At 41.7% G+C, this 23,168-nt stretch overlaps 1 protein-coding gene across 6 annotated transcripts in view; it reads right to left on the bottom strand.

Annotated features, from left to right (window-relative positions):
- tanc1b (tetratricopeptide repeat, ankyrin repeat and coiled-coil containing 1b) overlaps positions 1–23,168 on the bottom strand; it is a 137,625-nt gene that overhangs the window by 80,075 nt on the left and 34,382 nt on the right. For 2 of the 6 annotated variants that reach the window (XM_078174484.1, XM_033617695.2), the window contains exons 3-4: positions 17,941–18,132; positions 3,203–3,310 (exon numbers count right to left, since the gene is read on the bottom strand). In XM_078174484.1, the coding sequence (XP_078030610.1) occupies positions 3,203–3,310; positions 17,941–18,132 (300 nt within the window). The remainder of the gene's footprint in view (positions 1–3,202; positions 3,311–17,940; positions 18,133–23,168) is intronic. The other 4 variants (XM_033617694.2, XM_033617696.2, XM_078174485.1 and 1 more) reach the window with 2 other exon arrangements.

Raw genomic sequence — 23,168 nt, 5'->3', positions numbered from 1 at the left:
TCCTAATTTCTGCAATGACAAGATAATCAGCACTTGAAGAAACAGGTGCGAAGTGCTGGGGCCTGGGTCTCGCTGGAGTTGTAACATGGGGGGTATGAGAGAGACATAATTGTGGGAGAGGACAGGACCTGAGGTTCAGTCTTGATTGACAGAGACAGAGCTCTGAGACCACAGCTGAAACAATTTTGACAAGCGGACTGTTGGCCGCCAGTTGCAAATGCACTCATGCACGCAAAGACACATATACGTAAACAAACATAAATGTACTTGCGGACACACAGTAAAAACACACGTGGAGGAAACTCTATCCTTCCTCAAAGAGCTATGTAAAATGACTCCACTATAGGTCAAACACACGTTTCCTATCTTAGCCTATAGCCCATCCTGCTTATCCACAACAGAGAGCTCTGGAAAGCAGACAGTCCAACCCAAAAGAACAAACAAATGTATGGAAACTCCACATGCAAGCTTTGATCATATATGAGGATGGCCAAAATAAAACACACAAAAAATGATACTGCATAAAAATATGTAAAATGATATGCACCATCCTAGACAAGTAAGCGTATGCGCCGCCTAAAATATCACAAAAAGCCTCAGTTGTAAGATGCGACTACTGAAATAAGGGATGGTTTTTGGACATCCAAGAGATGCATCCCACCACAACACCCAACAAAAAGCCACTTTACATGTCCCAAGAACTCACTTTATTGAGGGCCTAAATGTCACACAGTGCTCATGCTGCAGAACTTCCAATGGATTTTCCGACTCGGATTCTTCCAGCACTGTATCAACATTCCATGCTGACGCTAACCTTATTACAAAAGCTGCAATGTCAAAAAAACCTCTTGTCCTGTCTCAGCAGTTAGCAAAAAAGGCCAGTGTAGTTTACTACATCTGAAGTTGGGGACAACACAGGCTGAAACATGCTCTCATTAGTGACAAAAGAACACTGCATACGACCTTGTCACATGCGACGTGTGACGCACATTAACACAAATTAATCCAGTTGATGTAACAGGCCTGAGGCAGACACAGACACTAGATCTAACTGCATGGTGCAACTTCAAATAAAATGCAAATCCTATATGTGTGAATGAACGCACATGGGAGAGAAACAGAGAGTCATGGCATGAGTAGCTGTGCTCAAAAGCCCGTCAGCTACGCATGGGGCCTCATCGTACAACAGCTGGGCTGGGCTATCACAATTAGCCATCATTAGTCTAGAATTTATACAGCACCTAATTGTACATAATTAGCGGAGTAAGTTGGCTCTTTTTTCAGCAGTAAACTTCTTTTACCTGTAACTATGGCTGTGGGAAGAGGAAGGGAGATGGTTCCTCCTGGCTTAGCTGCTTACATTTATTGAATAACTCAACATGGCAGCAATAACAAGTAAGGAGCTGTTTGACCTTAAAAACAGGTTGGTTATTTCTTCAGTTCTGTAAAAGCTGAGTCAATATTTGAGAGCATGTACAAGTCATTACCAAAGCTACAAAATAAACTCAAATGTCTAAAATGCCTGGAGCTGCTCAAAGAGAGCCTCACTTTTGCTGCTGTTCCAACAATGCAATGAGCAATAAAAATGTATTATATTAGACTGGGTGCAACTGTCCTGGAGACTGCAATATAATTTATTATTTGTCATAAATTAACCAGATCTGTAGCTCTTTTGAGCAGACCAGAAGAATAACATAATGCAAAATTCAGTGTATGATCTTTGCTCGTTTTTTTTACTCTGTGTTTGAGACTGAAGCAGTTGGATGGTTCTCTACATTTTGTGGTAGCAAAATATTCTCTGGAAGGCTTAGTCAGTAGGTCTGTCACACACTTGTGAGATAGCTAGGCCTGTTATATCGCCTGAACAGTCATTTTAGCTTAGAATGAAATTAGAGAAGACGCAGAACTAAGTACACAAGGTTAAAACAACCACAACCACCTTAAGTAAACATAAGCAGTTTTGTTAACACCAAGTACTCTCACCTTGAGCATTATTTTTTCTTTTCTCTGTGTTGGGAGGCAAGAGGGAAGAGAGTAAGCATAGTGAAGACTGTTTCTAAGAAAGCACCAGAATGTGAATGTGTATGTTTATGTACATGCTCTTCAACCTGGGGTCTCAGGTCTAGAAAGGGGGAGAATTTATGGGGAAGAGTCAAGTGAAGGTGAGAAGGTATGTGTGCAATTTGCAGTAGAAATACTCACAAAGATGCACCATGACAAACACAACACAGATACTCCCCTTAAATTCTTATTCAAAAAATCCAATCAAGGCTTCTCAAAACTTTTTTGTATACAGCTTATGACATCAGCTCTGAATAACAGTGCCAGCACACCAGCTGTCATGAGATAACATTTATCTGGCGTCCGCTATCTGCCGGTAACCCACTCTGAGCCGAAACACTGCTCTGTGCCAGCTGAATGTCAGACACACCCTCGTGCCTTGGTATGTAACAGTCAACAGTGACTGGGCTGCGCTGGGTTACTACTGTCTGTGTATGTGAGCCATGCACAATCGGAGGGCACCACTTTCTGTGTTGCTCTTTGCTAAAGATAACGCATCCTACAACTCTGCTTAACCCAATGAGAGGAATTTGAGCCTGCCCTGCTCTGCTGGAAACCAAAACAGAGCACTTAGTGGAACATTACCCCTACACACACAAACACACAACGCCCTATACAGGACAGAATAACACTAAAGGCACACCTCACAGAAATGTGGAAACACAAGAACACACTAACATGTGCGATTACTGTGAAATTTAAGGTCTTGTCCTCGTTACATTTCCATGAAACAAATCCAGTGCTCTGCACAGACAATGTGTCCCTGCACAGAGGAAAACTGACTCCTCTGTAATCTAAACACACACTTTAAAATAAACACGGCACTATTGTGTGTTTGTATAAGAGGCTACATGAAGGAACACGGCTAAAATGCACTGGTATTTACATGGACTCCTACAGACACTGATGCTACCCTTAAATTACAGAGACCTATCCCTGACCCCGTGGACACCACAATGATACTCTATATCACACAAAACATTCAGCTATGAAGACTGATCACAGTATGAGGGCGAAGTTGTGAAATCCAGCTGACAACATATACGCTGCTCATTCTCAAGCCAGTTCAAGTCGGACCGTTTCCAGCGCCTCCAAAAACACAAGCAGACATGTAGACAAGTGAAGGAAAAGCAAAACTCACCATTGTGTGAGGACTCCTTGTTATCGGCCACCTTCCTCAGAGCTGAAACGATGGCATCAGAGGGAACGCGAGGACTCTCCACATATTTGGGCTTCCTGATTGGACCTGCTAGCACGAACCGAAGATACAGCGAGAATGAGGGAGAGAGAGAGAGTCAGAGAGAGAGAGAGGGGAAAAGAAATGCAAAAGAGGAGAGAATGAGAGAAACAGAAAGAGAGAGAGAGAGAGAGAGAGAGAGAGTTCTCGCTGAATTAACGTGTTCCAGATGGGACTAGAGATGAGAAGCGGTGGTGTCTTAGTTGGACAGGCTTGGCTGCACTCCGTAGCTCACATAAACTCATTCACACACACATATACACTCACACACACTCTCTCAGACAGCTCCCTGCGCTGATAGCAGCTCTGGTCTGTCTGACAACCCAGAATATTGTCTGCATGGTTGGAGACTCCCAGTAAAACGCTGCTAGCCGGCTCTGGGAATGTAAACTACAGCAGGAAACCACGACAATTAGCCCCTTAGTGAACTTTAAAAATGAGTGTCCAAACACACATGCACTGCTGGGGATCAGCAATGTAGACAAAGAGTTATTTCGGCTTGTTGATCTGTGGGCAGTCCCTTGGAAGTATACCCTGTTATTGCTGCAAAGATAAATATGGATAGATAAGGGTCCCTGTGTCCTGCTGTACTGTAAGTCAGATGATGTATCTGGGACAGCAGCACAGTCCTCTGAAGACTGCTTTTGTCTTTAGCGAGGAGTCGAGGTTAGCTGGCTGCTCTGTTCCCTCTGCTCTCACCATGACAGAATTAGAAAATCCCTCAGCTCCACGCAGAATGCTTGCTCACTGTGCCGAACTTCAAGATAAACCACTGAGATACTCACCCCGCTAGAGACACAGCTTCTTTTGCAACATTTTCATCTTTGTGTGTGCAAAACGAGTTGCCCCTGTCCTGTGAAATGCTGCCTTTTAATCTGCACTAAATGGACAAAAAATAGGGTCTTTCTTTGGATAGAAGCAAAGGCCTACTAATCTTTTCAAAGGGTGGCTGTATAATTGTTTATACATGCAGGAGATCCAGCAAAAGACACTAGACTAAATACTAAGCCATGAAACAAACATCTCCAGAGCACATAGTTGTGCACACTTCACTTCCCTCTGCTTCTATCCCACGATTTCTCGTGTAAAACAGAAATATGTTCCAGAGTCCAGACACAAAAGCAAAAATGTAACTTCAGGAAACAATATGAAAACAGGAGGTGACTGTATCATTTAGATCCATAAATCCACACAGAATAGCAACAGCATGTCTCCCCTTGCACCACTCCTCCATGCTGCTCCAACCTTGACCTACTGTAACTCTATCCAAACCTCCTCCTCCTCCTCCTCCAGACTCCAGTTATCAGATGACTGTATGTGTAACCCCAGTCATAACATAAAGATTAGTTGGGAGAGCACAGATAACCATTTCCTATTACAACATTTGATAACCAGTCCCTCCCACCTCCACAAAAAAAATTCCTCTGAGTCAGATGGAACAATTTCTTAGACCACAGCTGTGATCTTGGCTGCAGATACTGAAAGTGGAGGTGAGGGGGAATGAGGGGAGTTACAGCAGCAGCCATCTGAGAGGAAATGATCTGGAAGTGTCATTGCAACAAACCAAGCATGAGAGTCAAAGTCAGCTTGATGCACAGTGCCACCTATGGATACGCTACTTGAAATGCATAGTGAGGAATGGTGCTTTTGATACCCAGAAAGAGCCTCTGCAAGCTGGGTGTTCTCTTGCTTGTTAGCAGAAGTGATGATATAAAGCCAGTCAAAGGGCTCAAAGTAAAAGCCCAAAGCCAAATGTAGTCATCTGTCAGAGGAGCAGGAAGCAGTAGTCGTAGTGTGTGGTGAAAAATAGTTTTAAAAGGTATTGATTGGTGTTATTTAAATGCACTATAATCTAAAGATTGGATTTCCAACGAGTGAGGTGTTAGAGACTAGTTGATTTGTGTACATATATGAGGTCTATGACTGGAGGGGTCTGATCCAGTGAAGCATCTACAAAAGTAATCCAAGTCAGCTTGTTATTTAGCAGACAAAGCCAGAGAGTCTGTCCTGAAAACCTCCATTCATCTGTGGATGGTCAGGCACAACCCATTACCCAGGAGTCACACGGCTCCAATTAAAGTGGAACTGCAGAGACAGAGAGGGCTGTGTGTGAGACACACTTCGTTCAGGTAAATATCTTGGGCCCAAAGCGCACTGCCAAATATATTCTGTTGAGTGTATTTCATCTAAAAACAACAGGGGGCATAGTTTGAGTAATTTAAACCATATGCTTAAGTTTAGATTCGGTTTACACAGAGTACCAGGAGGAACACAGGATCCACACATGAAATAACAAACATGTGGCTGGCTATCAAGGGTAATTTTAGGCCACATCTGAGGGCTGATAATACGGGGAAGAGGCAAAAGGTCCTCCAAGACTCTGATGTCATGAGCTCATGACAGACAAAGCACACAGGGGTTTCTTTTCCATTCAAAATCTAATCTCAAGATTTAACAGGGTGCCATTAACGCTCTGCCCTTCTAGATGAAAGCACTGACGAACAAGCAATTGCAGTTTATAACAAGCATGAAAAGGTCGCAGAGATGGAAGTGTCAGATGTGTGACCCTTGAAGGACACTAAGAGAGAGGCAGAAATGAGATGTGTTCTCACTTTTATCACACTGTGGAGGCAACATACAGAATGTTGAGCTATTCAAATGCACACTCATGGGTACACAATTAACAGCAATTTACAGTTATATTTAAGTGTTGTCAAAAATATTGATTTGTTGATACATTTCAATTCTGAATATCTGAACCCATTTCAATACTCATTTTCAACAGTATCGATACATTCAGTACCACCTGTGCTTTGTGCTCTCTTTATTTTTAATGTTCACTACAGCTATGCTGCTGTTCTCTGCTTCCAACCAAGAAAAGAAAAGTTGCCGTTGTCATGTTATAGCTTCATTAAGGGGATTTGGTGGCATCTAGTGGTAAGAATTGCAGATTGCAACCAGCTGAAACTGCTCCCAGTTAGATTTCCTTCGGTGTTCACCGTTTATGAGGTTTTTATGAGGAGCTGAATTATTCGCAGGGGTCTCTTCCTCTCCAAAACAAATGTACACGGTGATTAAAACCGGTAAAAACACTGAAATAGCAGTTTCACGTTACAGATCCAGTGTTTCTCCTATGCTGTTTGGCTTGTCAGAGACACGCTGCTAGCCCAGCAACTGGTCATACAGTCAGGTCCATAATTATTTGGACAATGATACAGTTGTCGTCATTTTGGCTCTGTACACCACCACAATGGGTTTTTAATGAAACAATGAATACCTGCTTAAAGTGCAGACTCTCAGCTTTCATTTAAGGCTTTTTTCAAAAATGTAGTATGAACCGTGTAGGAATTACAACCATTTCTTCACACAGTCCCCCAACTTTAAGGGCTCATAAGTATTTGGACAAATTAACATAATCATCAATTAAACAGTCAGTTTTAATACTTGGTTGCAAATCCTTTGCAGTCAATGACTGCCTGAAGTGTTGGACACATAGGCATCATCAGATGCTGGGTTTCTTCCCTGGTGATGCTCTGCCAGCCCTTTACTGCAGCCGTCTGCACTTCCTGCTTGTGTTTTGGGTGTTTTGCCCTCAGTTTTGGCTTCAGCAAGAGAAACGCATGCTCAATTGGATTCAGGTCAGATGATATGACTTGACCATCACAGAACATTCCTTTTCTTTGTCTTAAAAATGTCTTTGGTTGCTTTTGCAGTATGCTTCAGGTCAATGTCCATCTGCACTGTGAAGCATCGTCCAATGAGTTTTGAAGCATTTGGTTGAATCTGAGCAGATAATGTAGCCCCAAACACTTCAGCTTTCATCCTGCTGCTCTTGTAAGCAAGACAAGACTTCACTAGAATAAATACAGAGGGTTTATCACAAGATGTAAACCATTGGTTAGCCTTGAAAATGGAAGGCCAGATTAGAGTTTGTCAAAAACCATCTAAAAAGCCTGTACAGTTGTGGAACAGCATACTATGGACAGATAAAACAAAGATCAACTACCAGAATGATGGGAAGACAAGAGAAGGAAGAAGGGAAGGAACTGCTCATGATCCAAAGCACACCACCTCATCAGTGAAGCATGGTGGAGGTACTGGTATGTCATGGCCATGTATGGCTGCCAGTGGAACTGGTTCTCTTGTATTTATTGATGATGTGACTGCTGACAAGAGCAGCAGGATGAAAGCTGAAGTGTTTGGGGCACCATTATCGGCTCAGATTCAACCAAATGCTTCAAAACTCATTGGACGATGCTTCACAGTGCAGATGGACATTGACCTGAAGCATACTGCAAAAGCAACCAAAGACATTTTTAAGACAAAGAAAAGGAATGTTCTGTGATGGCCAAGTCATATCATCTGACCTGAATCCAATTGAGCATGCGTTTCTCTTGCCGAAGCCAAAACTGAGGGCAAAACACCCAAAACACAAGCAGGAAGTGCAGACGGCTACAGTAAAGGGCTGGCAGAGCACCACCAGGGAAGAAACCCAGCATCTGATGATGCCTATGTATCCAACACTTCAGGCAGTCATTGACTGCAAAGGATTTGCAACCAAGTATTAAGACTGACTGTTTAATTGATGATTATGTTAATTTGTCCAAATACTTATGAGCCCTTAAAGTCGGGGGACTGTGTGAAGAAATGGTTGTAATTCCTACACGGTTCATACTACATTTTTAAAAAAAGCCTTAAATGAAAGCTGAGAGTCTGCACTTTAAGCAGGTATTCATTGTTTCATTTAAAACCCATAGTGGTGGTGTACAGAGCCAAAATGACGACAACTGTATCACTGTCCAAATAATTATGGACCTGACTGTACATGCTCACCTCTTTTCCTAATCAAGGTGTTCAGGAAGTTTTTACTGGGGGGTAAATCATCCACAGAGGTTTCTTTCTCTCGAAAACAAACAGACGTGGTGATTTAAACTTGCAAAAACACTAAATAAGGCAGTTTCACATTTTAAAAAATCCATGTTTTTCTGACAGTGCTTGTCGCAGAGGGGTTGCTAATCATGATGGCCAACGCAAAAATGCAAAAACTGGAGCCAGTGTTTGGTTTGTCACACTAAAGAAAATGTACTCATTAGGTTACATTTAATTTCTGCCACATTTAATCCCTTTAATCTTACACTCTGGACCTTTAAGTCTCAGTATTCCAAATGATGAACTTCACTATTCAGTTGTAACATACCCTGACTCAATATGCACTGTATGAGGGGACCTTAAAAGATGACAAGATCAGTCCATCAAAGAGTAAATATGAATAATGTGTATCTATGCAAATACACGGTAAATGTGGGACGAAAAGCAAGCAAATAAAAGGTCACGGATGAGATTGGTTAAAGAAGAGAAAACAGAGAGGAGAGTATTCCTAAGGTAAACTGCAGCCAGGCGAGCTGTGACTGCAGAGGACTCTTTACTCCCCAGTATTCACTGTGAGATTCAGGAATCCATGACCAGCGAGCCATCACTCAGCAGGCACATGCACACATGCAGACACATACCAAACAGTGGAATACCTATGACCAAAAACTTACAATGTCCAGTCAATGCCAGTGAAAGAGAGGATTGTTCGTGACCATAGGAAGTGATCAAGGAGTTTTCCCAGCATTCTTCAAGATGGACTCTGACTTCTTCACATTTCAACTTTTCAATAAGACAGTGAGCACTCTTTGTGCGGCAAAAGGGAAATGAAAGCTGTCTCACAACAGCCCTCTTTATGTTCCAAAATGTCATTCTTCAACTCAGAAGTGAAAAATAATTTATTAAATGAGACAGGGATTCTGAGTGTTACACATCAAACTCAGTTACATGTGTTATTTATTTAATGCATGGCGAGCATAAAATATACTTGGTCTGGGGCTGCGTAATTAAATTAATAATTATCTCCATCATGATTTTGGCTCAGCAGAAGATGACCATGATCGACTGCAAACTGATTTTTAAAATGTGTGTTATCCACTGATTCCTTAACTAACGGCCAGTCACCAGGGGGTGATCAGGGTGTTTTGGCATTACTTTAGGGACAGTTGTAATGCCGCTGTGTGCACCAGTTACATAGACCAGGGAGCAGACGGGAAAAACAAAAATCAAATGTCTGGAGCAGAAGGCAAAGAGCCAGTCCCTCGAAACAGATCATCATCCATGTTTGAAAGTATTTCGGATTTAAGGCATGTGATCGAATACATGATGGCCAAGAAATAAGGTTGCTAATGTTAGCCACTAAAGTCCTGTCCTTGTCCAGCGTCAACTCAGACATCTATAACAATGTTGTACAGCGTGTAACTGCATCCAGGAATGAAGCATAACGTGATATGTAATTCTGATTTCAATAGTGATTAACATAATCATGATCATCATTTTAGCCATAATTATGTGCAGCCATAATTTGGTCTTGTCAATAGATGTACCAAGCTTTTAACCTTTCCACCATAATGGTTGCAAAACAGCTGAGAAAGTATTACAGGCTTTGGTGCTTTGTGAACTTCAGATACAAATGCTAATTTGTGATTCATTCCCTATTCACAGCTTGACATTTCACCAATGTCCTCTCCTGCTTAATGAAATTTCTGAACTGTGGCACAATAAAAGCCTTGTGAACTTTTTCAAACACTACATGTCTAACAGTCATGACTAATCGCACACATGCTGTCACACAGGCTAGTATTAATTCAAGTCTCACTGTGGACATGGTCATACATTTTTAAAAGGTAACAACAACAATTCAAGCAATGTGAAGTAAGCCACAATTTTTTTCCTTTACCCGACCATTTACAATCTAGTACGATACATCACTACATCATATGAGCATCCTGACTCTACACACTGACTGAAGAAGCAATGCTGGTCTCTTAGGCAGTAGGTGACTTGGGATTCCACTGCAGATGAAAAAGGGGATTGCATGCGATAAGGAGACAAAGCCGGAGTGTAGCGAAGTGCAGTGAAGTGGAGAACTGGATAGAACTTTTCACTGGGTGCTCATCAGAGGAACCTTTCAAAGGGTTCTTGCAGCATCACAAGGTCTTTTACAGCTCGGCTCACAGAAAGGCATCAATATTCCCGCAGGGCTGTCTGGTTACTGTCAATACCCCAGAGTTGACTTCAGGAGAGAGAGCTCACCTCAAAGGGGCTACAACTGGCTTTGAAGAGAGTTACTATCCTCTTGACAGAACTGCAAGATAAATTGCACTCATCTGGCGAGATGAAGAATGCTAGTGGATGAATGCTGATTCATGCAAGATAATGTAATAATCTGACTTATCAATGATTTGGCAAGACAATTGCAAAGCTACAGAGAAATTAGTTATAGTTAAAAGCAATTATTTCATTTTGAATCCTATGACACAAGCCTCTGTTAGAAGAGGTGGTTTAAGTGTAAGCAGACACTGTCCTTGAACTTGTACACTCTGTTAATGACTGCTCTTTAACTATGAGGCTTAGTGAAAACACACAAATCCATGGAGAACTCCTCAAGTGTTCCACCAAATGACTTTTCTGTGTTGTTTTTTGTGGTTTGCTGTGTTAATACCCTCTAAAGCTTTAACCCCTGCTCAAAAAAACCCCTCAAAGAACACAGACATAAAACAAAATGGCTATGGTACTTAATAACCACAACAAAAACACACAGTAAAACTGCACAATGGCTTAAACAGCTAACCACCACTCCTACACAGCATTCAGTGTGCTCTGGGTGAACAGTAGGGCTACTGCTGCCACTGAACAAAGATAAAAAGGAGACGGGCCAAAGAAAAAAAAAAAAAAAAAAAAAAAGGGTAATGGCATCAGACCACTGTAAGTGAAAAGTAGTTACCTGATCAGCGAACACACACACACACACACGCACACACACAGGCCCCGTTTACACCTGGTATTAACGTGTCCTGGAAGATCGGATCACAAGTTTACAGCTCTAAGTACATGTGAGAATGCACCAAATGCGTCATAAATGCATCTTGAGATCTGACTGCTCAGACCACATTCGGAGGTGGCCTGAGCAGCATGTGGCCACATTCTTTCAGCAGTGTGTATGCTAATGTCTTTTGGGCCATAGTGAAGGACTGCCTACTCAACCGACATCTTTCTGCTGGTGTAGTTACATGGGCACAGAGCTGAAAGACCGCCTGGTGCCACTCTCCACCCATTTAACCATCAGTTTAACACCTGCCCGGTTAGCACGAGCTGAAAACACAGCAATTGTTCAACGGTCCCAAAAAACTCACCGCCACCAAAACGCCTCAAATCTGTCGTTAAACTTGTTGATAACCTAACAATTCTGTAATTTTAGCCATGTAATGCTAACAGTTCGTCCTTTCACAGTGTGTGCGACCAGGTGGACTCTCACTAAGTGTCCCCAGCATAGAACTCACACTCCTGCAGCAGTAAGCCCTTGTCTCGTGATTTGAGAGAGAGAGCGACAAAGAAAGAGACGGAGCAAGGCAAGGAGGGGCTGCGAATCAATATGCCGAATGCTTACAATTAAATAAGATTTTACTCATTTTAAATGAATGAATAGTGAAGAATGTTATGTGTGCATATAACATGACAAACCTCCCGCCCGTTAAACAACAACACTGATGACAAACAACAAAACATTCTGTCTTTGCAAATGGAAATAATGTATGAGTTTATTTGCATACAGAGCAGGGAAGTAAGATCTGATCAAAGATGGTCATTCAAGACTCAGTTGGAGACTCATTCTAATACAAAGTGTGAACAGACAGACATAGAGCTGTCCGTTTGTGCTCGGATCACCCAATACGCATGATAAAACCAGGTGTAAACAGGCTCAAACACACAGCCAGATCTGACAAGCCAAAATCTGTGGGGTCGTTACAAGTTGGCCTGTTGGCTCTAAGTATCCAAACACGGCAGGATTTTACCAGATTAAAGAGCACCAACAGGGTCACCACCCTGCCTGGATGACAGGAAAAAGTTCCTAAAGCATTTCCAGATTCCTTGATAGGGAGATCATGGCAGAATAGTGAACTGTGCTCTCTGGTGGTGATTTGCAGACCTGCTTAGCTGATCCACAAATGTATCAGCCTCTGAAACCCCGAAAGCCAAAGCCCCCATCAAAGAAAAATCCACTTAACTAATTTCATTATACACAACAGCCTACCAGAGACCATTTCACATGTGGCCTCATTGCGGATACACCAATTAAAATGATACACTGCCCATGACAGCAATAAATTAATAGGAATTGCTGTTTTATGATCCCTTGCAGGCTGGCAGGGAGGCAAAGCATGGGGCTAACAGTTTTGTCATGTGACTACAGAAAGGTCACGCTGCTAATGTAACTACAGTGGCAGCACCAGCATCACCTCCTTATCCACCACCTTATATTTCAGAGATACATTATGGTTGTATATGTTTTGTGGCTGTATAATTATGGAGGGGTTTCCGAAGTGCAAATTTAACAGCTGCAAAAGTGTCATCTTTATACACATGCAACTCAACTAAGCAGTGCAACCTTGAAGACAACACATGCTTTAAATCCCCCAATGGCACAGTAACCTGTTACAACCAGAGGAGGTCACTGTGTAGATACCCAGGAGACTGACAGAGGTGGAGTGCAGAGAGTTTCTAACCTTTAAAAAAAAACAACAACCTGAAAACCTCATTTACCATGTTATCAACTATATTCTCCCCAGTTAAGATTGAGGTTCAAGTTTTTCAATGCCTGATCTTTGACCTGCACTGTATCGGAGCAAGATGGGTCTATTCAGGCCACATTCTTGCAGTAAATATCCCTCCGTGGGCCTTCAGGGTGCCTGTAAACTATTAAGACTATAAAGCCTAGGTGCTGCTCAACACATGTCAGGGTGCAGTGTTTCATGGTTAAGCTCAGGGCTTAGCTGATCAAAGCTGTGGCACTCAACGCCACCAGGACTTTGCAGCTCAGGCATCCGTCACACTCCTAATTAACTCAGTGTTTCTCTGTTGTCCCCTGTGAAGTTTTCGTGAAAATAACAACCACCAAGTCTGAGCCTCCCAAACTGCAATAGATTATCCAATGTGTCAGGAAATGAAGCCAAACCGCAAAATGCTTTCTGAATCTGTGAAACCACTTCCCCCTCAAAGACATCAGTGATGGCTGGATGGGATGGAGAACAAATGGATGTGTGAAAGAATGATTGATGGATTTACTGTATGTCTAAATAAATGAGGGCAGTTTGACTTGAGTAACAAATTGAACTGGTTAACAGAGCCTGACTAGGGCTGGTATGTATAAACTTTTAGGAAATGTTTTTAAAGGAATACTTCACCCACAAATTGACCATTTGTATATCAGTTAGTCATGCCGTGCTGCCTTGAACTTGTGAAGAAAACTGGGAACCATGTTTAAAAGCAAAACTATAACAAAACATGTGTTTACAAACTCTCACACGACTCAAAGAATAATCCAAGTTTAATTCATTCAGTCATACACTCATGCATTTTCATTAAACCTTACTATTTTAAACTGAACTGAAAGGCTGTCTTTGAAGCCAAATTAAGCAAAATGCATGTTTGGAAATTACTGAGCATATGACTGCATAAATGATACTGATGTTTTGGTTTAGTTTTGCCAATGTTAAATGTAGTCCCCAATCAATCAATCACTAAATCAATATGATGTTTCCCCTCAAGGCATGCGAGAACAACAACGTTTTCTTCATGAGTTCGGGGTAACATGGCATGACTAACTGATTTACAAACGCTCAATTTGTGGGTAAAGTATTCCTTCAAGAATATTTTTAAGCTTTGACTTCACAGTCAAATATATCTTGCAAAACTCTAAACACAGGCTCATTATATAAATGAGCTTATTGCATATTTCAATGAATGCATGATTCTGTTGAAATTGTACCAATAATTCAATTTTTCCTTCTAGATATCCAGTGTAATTCAAAAATGAACCAATCACACTGACGATTTTGCAGAACATCTGCATAACAGCAATGAATTGCCTTACGCTCATTTGAGCAGAGATGAGTCTTAAATTGAGTACACTAACTGAACTACATTGCTTCTCCAGCTCAGCAAGAGGAGAAAATGCAACATTACAACCCATGTTGTTTTCGTCGCAGAGCTGAGACATTTCCTGCAGTATGTGTTTATTAACTGGAGGTGTGAACTCTCCCCCCACGGGTTTTCACAGTTACCTGTGAGGACAGTGGAAGAGAGCCTACCAACCATCCCCCACCCCTCTCTTCGTGGTTGTCCTCCATAACATCCTATCTTGTCAGTCCATTTTCCCCCCTTTTTTCATGCCTCAGAGCACCCCAAGTGGGAATATGCCTTTAATGAGTGTTCCCCTTTCCCTGTCCCCAGGGTCCTTTTCACCTTCACAAACCCAGCCTCTTCACTCTCTTCATCTCTCGCTCCCTCTTGTCCCTCCCTTCATGTCTGTAAATGTACATTTCATCAACACTCTCTTTGATGGGTTTAAAACGGTCATCACAAATCCTGTATCACCTAAGGCAGGTGGATGGATTGTTTGAACTAGAACTAGGGGGCGGGCAAAAAAAAAACTACTTGGCTTTTATAAACTCAATTTGTCTTTGTTTTACCTCTTTTTTATAAACTATGGACTAAGCATACTCAAGCTTTTTTTCTTATCTGCCTTTCCACTGAACATTTGCATAATGTACTGCATCACAATTTCAGGCCTGAAAGTCCAATATTAGGTTTTGAATTATGTGACGAGAATTGTGGAAAATCGGGTTTTGGAAGTAAAACACTGAAGCGAACACAATATCTCCATCCTAATCTGGAGCTGAAAGGAAGCCAATTTAAAACAAACTAGAATGATGTGAAACACAACAAATCTGAAAACTGAGTAGAGCAACTGGATGACAAATTCCTAACAAAGATGTGAACTTGAATAACACAAGTTTGTGTAAGGATTAAACCATACTACCCGCTTCCCATCAACTCATCTTTACACTAAACAGATCAAAGCTGTAACCACTCTAAACAAAAGCGAGATAGCCCACAGATGAGTGCCACATGTGAGTGAGGCCACATTGACCACTTAAAGGATTTCTCTCCTCTTTGCCAAGTCTCCGGAATACAAAGACTCAGGTTGAGACAAGTTCAGCTACAAAAAGTATCCCCTGCTTTGAAGCACCCCACAGCTGCTGACAAGCATGTTCTCAACATGGTGGATTGAAGGAGCCTCGGAGGACTGACAATTAGATCCAGTGTAAACACACGCCCATTACCAGCAAGTATAGTGTAAACATATGGTGCGGTTGTACATCTTCTACATCAACACGAAGTGTTCAAATACAAGGATGAAGTGACAAAAGCCCCTTTTACACTGCGTGTTCAAGGTGGGAATGTCGCACTGTTACCCCACCTTACAGCTCTGTATAAAAGGTACAATCAAGGAATGGGGGACAGAGTTGTCTCAACTTTAAGCCCGCAACGAGGCAGCAACAGTGCTGAATCAATATCTGTGTAAAAAGGGCAGCCGGAAGGATGGGACAAGTGTGACTTTTTGATAGGGTTGCCACCTTGGATTTGTGAAAAAAAGGGACACTCGACCAAATGTTTGAGGCGGAGGGCTCGGCCATTATTACCAGTTCAGACTGACCAATGAACATGAAATTCGGACATAGGAGACCAGATTTGCCATCATTCCATGTCCTTCTACGTGCCTGTATTTTATATTAATTTTTATATCAATGAAAAAAACAAATCTGTGTAACTAAATTCTTACATTTTTACATGTATCTCACCATAGCAAGTTGGAAGTTGACATATTCTGCCATATATGAAGAGGGGAGACTCTCTGGAATCTGGTAATATAAGAACCATGATAGTGGGACATTCTGTCACTTCACAGCTGTCCAAAACATGTGGTTTGTGCCAGGCGGACATGATTGACAGTATTTTTTCATTATTGCAAGAAATTCCATTGACTCATTCACAAGTCAAAAATGTGTTTTATCTGAAAGAAACATGCAAAATTTTCATCTAAGATCATAGAAAAATAGTCAACCCAGTGCAATGATGTCCTCCAAGATAATATTTGCCACTTTGATTGCAGTAAAAAAAAAAAAAAAAAAAAAAAAAAGGGCATTGGGGGGGGGGGGGGGGGGGGGGGGGGGGCACATGTCCCCCTCAATGTATATGGTGACTACAGCCCTGTCATGCATGCATAATTAGGCTGCAGTTGTCTGGGTGCGCAAAGGTGAAGTTCGCTGGTCTTGTCATACAAAGTTTGACGGAGTGTCAACTGGACAATATAGAGATATTTGCATCTTGAAAGCTGGACTACAAATGTGGATAGACAGGGAGAAACACACGCAAGCCTAAGACGTGGTAAGATATGATATTCCTCACTATATGAAGTGACTGATAACAAGATCTGTATAATGAATTGTAAAGAAATTCGTCAGGATTTTATTTGGTAGACAATTGATCTGTATTTATAGCGTGATGGGATGACAGCACAATGACGTGTGTGGTATCATTGGAAAGCTCTGCTCCAGCACTTTCAGGTGATATGCATGGCATTTCTGTGCGAGCATTCGCGAGTAATCCATCCAACAGTAATGTGTGTGCAGAGCTGTAGGAAAGCTCTGTTAAACATAATTTTAGTGTAACTTTATTTTTTTTTTTCGCTGTGAAAAACCATAGAGAAGAACAGGTGTGAATTTGGACGCGCTATGCGTCGTTCTGGATGGACTCCTTGGCCTGCTGCTGCTGCATTTTTCCCAAAAAACGGGACAAATTGTGTCCCGGGAGAGATTTTTTTTTTCCCGGGACAGCTGATGAAAAAAGAGAATAATTCTGGGAAAAACGGGACGGGTGGCAACTCTACTTTTTGACAAAACGTGAAGTGTGCAACCCACAGCCAGAAGATTTAAAAAGCAGCTAGCAGAGCAGCTAACACAAAGACGAAAAACAGCAACTGGCAATGTCTGAAAACTGGGGATAACAATAAGGTCCAGAACCTCTTTACCCTCAGAGCAAAGGATGAGATCAACCCCCATACATACTTGTTAATGCCTTAAAAGGCCTGCCCGACGTACATGTTATATGTCACACCAGAGGCTGAAGCTGTTGTGTTGCACGTCACGCCTCTTTTGCTTCCAAAACACAGGCATGCTGTTTAAAATCACACACTGGGGAGGCATGATGCCTGCATTGTTTGTCTCTGTGTAAAAAAGCCGGTATGATTAAGGGTCTTCATTGGCGGGATCTCTGTGTCAAAAGGGCCAAAAACAAACCAGTCTGAGCTCACAGTAAAACTGCTGAGATCCAGAACAGTCTAGCTATCATTATTACTTCATCCCCCGTCTCCTTTATACATTTCTTTTTCCAAGAGCGACAATTAGTTAGAATAGTTTGACGTGTTTCAGAGAGGTTTAAGTTAAAAGCTGCAGCTGCACTGTTTTAAGGCAGAGAGGGACTGTCATTCCTGGAGCACTATCAGATGTTCAACTATCCTACAAATGCAACTGAAAGTAGACAGGATTTGTACAGAACGCCCATAGAGACAAATGTCTCTCTCCCATTATGAGACTGAAATAGAGTTAAAAGACCTGGAACAACCCAAATCCTTGCAGCATATTTAGCTTACAGCAACAACTTCAGAAATTGTATATATAGAAAAGCTCAAAAATAGTTACAACCCATACCTGGTGATCTCTTGCTAGGCCGTAAGGGCATCATATAGGACTGTCGTGGCAGGAGAGGTGAGGATGGAAGGGACATGGACACTCCCTTGGCAAGGCTTAATCTGAAAACTTCATCTTGGACATTGGGGTGACTGCTGCCAGGCGCCTGGGGCTGAGCATTTCCCTCAGGTGGGAATCTTCTTTGGACATCACCTGTTGAGGAGAACCACAAGGTTGTTAGAGATTTTACAAATAGCTTTGGTATTACCTCACGTCATGACAGAGGAGAGATTTTGCTACCTATTTAAGTATGCACTGACCTTGAGCAATACAAAAATAAAACCTATGTTAGCTTATCTTTTTCTGTTACTGTACTTGCCGAGCAGAGTTTGCAGTGCTCAAGAAAAGTGAAGCTCTGTGGACTTCTAAACCTATTTATATCAAAGTGCTATTGTGGTACAACACTATTAAAACTCTTGAGAATTATGCAACAAAGTACTGATGTGTGTTAAATGGATGAACTACACACTAATCAGCATAGCCTGGTTCCAGACCATAGACCCCGCCCACTCAACTGAGTAGGCTTGCATCTCTGGTCTGGCATACTTCAATGAATTTGCAATTTATCTCGTCCAAACGATGGACGGACCAATGAACGCCAGGGTCTAGCGATTAGCCAATCAGCGCCACGCTGATGTCAAGCTGTACACCGGTGGATAACTGGTGAGGATAGCAACAATGGCGACCGCTACAGATCCTACAGACCACATTAACGATGCTATCAAGGTATTTCGCCACTACTCGCGTTAATGGAGGACCAAATTAAGGAAGCTGCTAAACTGGATTTAACGGCGATGCAGCTGGGCGTGCATGACGACGGACACATTTTAAACGGGCAATGCTCGCTTGTTTTCGGCACCCCCGAGGCATGGATACTAATGACGTCAGATTCTGGGTGAGTCGTTGACCTCTACTGATTGGTTAGGGAAAAATCAAATTCCCTCCCCCTTGTAAATCGCCTTCAATGGAGGCAATGTCAGACTGAAGGCTCTGGGAGCTTCAGTCTGACACTCAGGCTATAATCAGCATTGTGTATGAGTTCACAATGCTGACTATGCAGGACTTTGAGGCCTCTGCACTGTTTAAGAACCTAGTAAGGAGAGATACACTACAGAAAAATGACACTGTCAGGATGTGCTCAAGGAAACGAAATCAGCCCCCAGAGTCCACTGCCTCGACACTTTTTCCAGTCGCCTAGAAACTCCATGACCCCAGCGAGAACTGTGGGAGGGGCTTTTGTAGTCCTGTGCCCTAAAGGATGATTTATGTTTCATAAATATCCAAAGGACGGTTTAAGTGAGAAATTATGTTTAGGATGTATTAAGTTATTTACTATGTTAAAAAAAATCTAATTTTTAAGGATTTTAGTTTTATACAGAGGAGACCTGCAAAAACTTTTTGTTAAGATAAATAAAAATGACCAAACTGACCCTGAAGCTGACCCAAGTGAAACAATGTACCACACTATTTACTTTTACTGCCATCCTGAGTCTGAACACCAGGAATGTAAAACCTCAGAGGAAACGCTGGCAACCCTTTTTTTGCTGCAGAAAGCAGGATGCCACTTTTGAGTATATATAAAAACAGACATATCATAGCTATCTGGGGATACAGTTTGATCCCAAAGCTTTTCGGTAGCAAAGACAAAGTTGTTTCTAATTTAATGACACATTTTTCAGTACATCAAATGAGTTCTCAGAGATTTCTCACAACTAATAACTTTCTACATCAATATGGGCATTCAGCTGACTGTTATGCAACTATGTTACATAGGCAGGTGCAATGAGATTGCAGAGAAATCAGCTTACACAGCAGGGATAATGGAGGATTTCAGCATATGGTAGAGTGGTCTCATTGAGATTTCCTATAATGATTTGAACAAAATTAAAATACTGAACATGCATCTAGTTTCTCCTGTTTCAATGGAACTAAGTTTTCGAGGATACCCATCCAGATAACTCAAATTACAATGCTACACTCACATGATATACTCCACACAGTGCAACATGTATTCAATGCACCTTTTGCAATAAGGTTTCCTATTGAAGCTGTCATTACACGGCCCACTTTTTTTGGTCTTACTGTAGCTGTTAGTTCACAGCCCTGTTTGCAAACACTGCTGCATCTGCCACTGCCAAGTCTACCGCCATCATTCCCCACTTTGCTGAGCTTTGTGTATGCCTGCAGGGGTTGATGAAGAGCCTAATAGATACCAAATATTAACTCAGTTCATACTCTGTATTCACATAACTTTTTTCCCAAGTGAGTTGGCTGACTGACGTATGATTACAGGAGTTAAAATTTCCTTGCATGTGAAAAAATATCTGCCTATTCTGATGGGAAAGGCATTCTGTCAGAAACATTTTTGACCACCCACATATTGCAGTATGGGTTTGCTGTCAAAATTTCATTTTAAGGTAGAAACAAGTTATACTCGGACCTGAGCACAAATAAATTACAGCACAGTTTAAGATAAATGTTGACACTAAGATAGTGTCAGAATGCTGTGCCAGAAAAAATGTGAGATTACGTCTCTTCATCGGTTGTTAAGGCCACACACATGGGAGAGGTGGGAAAAAGGCAGTGGAGGCCAGGATCCTGGAAAACACAGGGCCACATAATATGTATTTAAACCCAGGGTCATGGGCCAGCGAGCATTTTCTCATGCCATCGGGGCACATGAGAAGGACATCCAATTAGTGGAGTAAATAAGGCTGTGTCATTGACCACTGAGATAAGATAACACAAACACAACTCAACACACTGGCTGGATGTTCCTTGCTGAGTATATGTAGTAACTACTGTACAGGACAAAAATCCATCATCAAACTCATACAGTGAAGTCAATCATTCACAGGCAGATGTTACTCATCTTCATTTTAGCTCCATCCATATTCTTTTTCTCTGTCTCTGTGTAGGACAAAGAGAATGTTGATCAATCCCAAAACAAGCTACCCCCTTACCATGGGCTCATCGAACATAACGCTTATTTTGATGACTGGATTACACTGGCACAAAAAAAATAAAACAAGCATTAAAAATGATTTTATTTTGATATTTCTTGCAATCATATGTATGTGTCAATAACAAACTTCTGAGTTTTTGACGCTGACAGTTAAATCTTTTCTTTTTTTTTTTCCAGTTTCAAAATTCTGTCGCAGCAATTTCCATATAATCTGCATACTAAAGAGAGGGCCCTCTCCAAGCCTGGCATCACTACAGATCTAACATACGGATATGAAGGCTCTTTGAAAGTCTAATGTGTCAGATTTAGTTGCATCTAGCAGTGAGCTTGCAGACTGCAACCAACTGAAACTTCTCCTGTGTGCCAAGGGTGTATAAGAACTATGGTGACCTACGCAAAGAAACACAAACATCTCGATCTAGTGCCAGTGTTTGGTTTGTCTGTTCTGGGCTAATGCAGACTTAGTGGAAGAGACCCGCTCTGTATGTAGATATAAACGACTCATTATAATGCAACAGAAACACAATGATTCTTAGTTTCAGGTGATTATACACTATTGAAATTCAATTTCTGCTAATATTTACCCCTATGCAGGTTTGGCGGAGGTCCGTTGGAACAAGAGCTAATGTTAGCTAATGTCAGCTATCATAGCTAACATCTATGTGAGAAACAACAGCAGAGAGATACAGACATACGTGCAGTTTGGAAGTTCCAGGTAAACTCATGAGTGCCATTGCCTTGCCGTCAAAGAACTCATTCTTTGCGGTCAAGCCAGACGCTGTTTGGATATAGATGTCTATCTGTGCAGTTCCGGTACTGGTGCATGGATGAAGAAAGACTCTATATACAATGAAAGCGACATCATATAAAGACATCGTATATCAACTAAGGCTTGTTGAGAAATTGAAAAAACTGTCAGCGTTAACAAAAATGATTCTTTTTCTTATTCTGTGTTTTGTATTGTTGTTTTTCTGTTTGTACTTTCTGTCATGTAAAATGGTAAAATGGCAATTTTGTCAATAAAAATATCTTTACAAAAAAAATGTGAGTGGCTAGAATGCAGGAAAAGTGGCCAAGGAAATATGAACTCAAAGTCCAACATGTTTCAATCAACTCTGAGCATCTTGAGATACCATGCGCAAAAACTGTTTCAAGGTGCTGTGTCAACCTAAGCTTGTAAGGCTCTGGCTCCTTTTTCCTTCTCCTGAGTACAGTTATAAACCCACACAGGTTCAAACAACTGTTCTGCTCCTTGTTGAGTAATGTCTAAAACACCAGCCTTATGATAAGTGTGGGAAGGCACAAGACATCTATATTTCATGCTGCCTCTAATCTGTATGAAAGTGGGGGTAAAAGAATACCTTGTTGTTTCCCATGGAAAAACACTACAATGTAATTTTAATCTCAAAGAATTCAAAACAGAAAAACCTGTTCGGCTGGTCACGGTAGTGTGCAATACAATCCAGATGTCCAGGAATCTGGTGGCTTACAATGTAAGACAGGAGACTTCTCTTATGGTGTCACTGTGCCCTACACTTAATCATCTGTACTTTCAGGGCAGCTATATTTCACTTTCTCTGCTGTCAAACTTGCAACCAGGACTAGATATTCCCCACATTTTTCTGTCTCACCTACTGTTTTCCTCTCAGAAATGGTTCCCCACAGTCTCAACAGATGACTTCGCTCAAGACTCCCAAATGACTTAACCTGGCTACTAGTTTGCTCAGAGGAGTCCAAGCCCTAGATGGAAAAAACAGGTTTTGCTTTACTGAGAACCAAACCTGAATGGAAAGACCATTCTAGCCATGGAGCCGGCTAACGGCAAAGTAATCTTTTCTGCGGCATCAAAGTTGCCCACTCATCATGGCCACAAATTAAAATGTATGAATTATCAACCTCAAGATAACATGTAATACCTAACTAATAATACAGACCATACGTCAGCAGATCCAGCTAAATCAAAACTGCAGATGTGGTGAACCACAGTAATGACAATTAGCTCTGGTTCTGTTTTCAGGACTGTGCTGCTTGGGAAGACTTCAGCAGATTAGCTCTGACGCCTGTCTGCAGCCAGAGGTTTGTAGAAATCACTGAAGACTCTACAACAAGAGGCAAGCTACTATTAGCATCCTGCTTCTCTCCTCTGGGAAATGATGTTGTTGGGCTGCCAAGCTAATCAGAAACAGAGACCCATTTTCTCCACGCCTCTGCCTCGCCACGGGGG

The sequence above is a fragment of the Epinephelus lanceolatus genome, chromosome 14, assembly GCF_041903045.1.
Source record: "Epinephelus lanceolatus isolate andai-2023 chromosome 14, ASM4190304v1, whole genome shotgun sequence".
In the NCBI taxonomy this organism is placed as follows: domain Eukaryota; kingdom Metazoa; phylum Chordata; class Actinopteri; order Perciformes; family Serranidae; genus Epinephelus; species Epinephelus lanceolatus.
The sequence above is the reverse complement of the archived record's forward strand: the minus strand, read 5'-3'. Positions and strand labels throughout refer to the sequence as shown.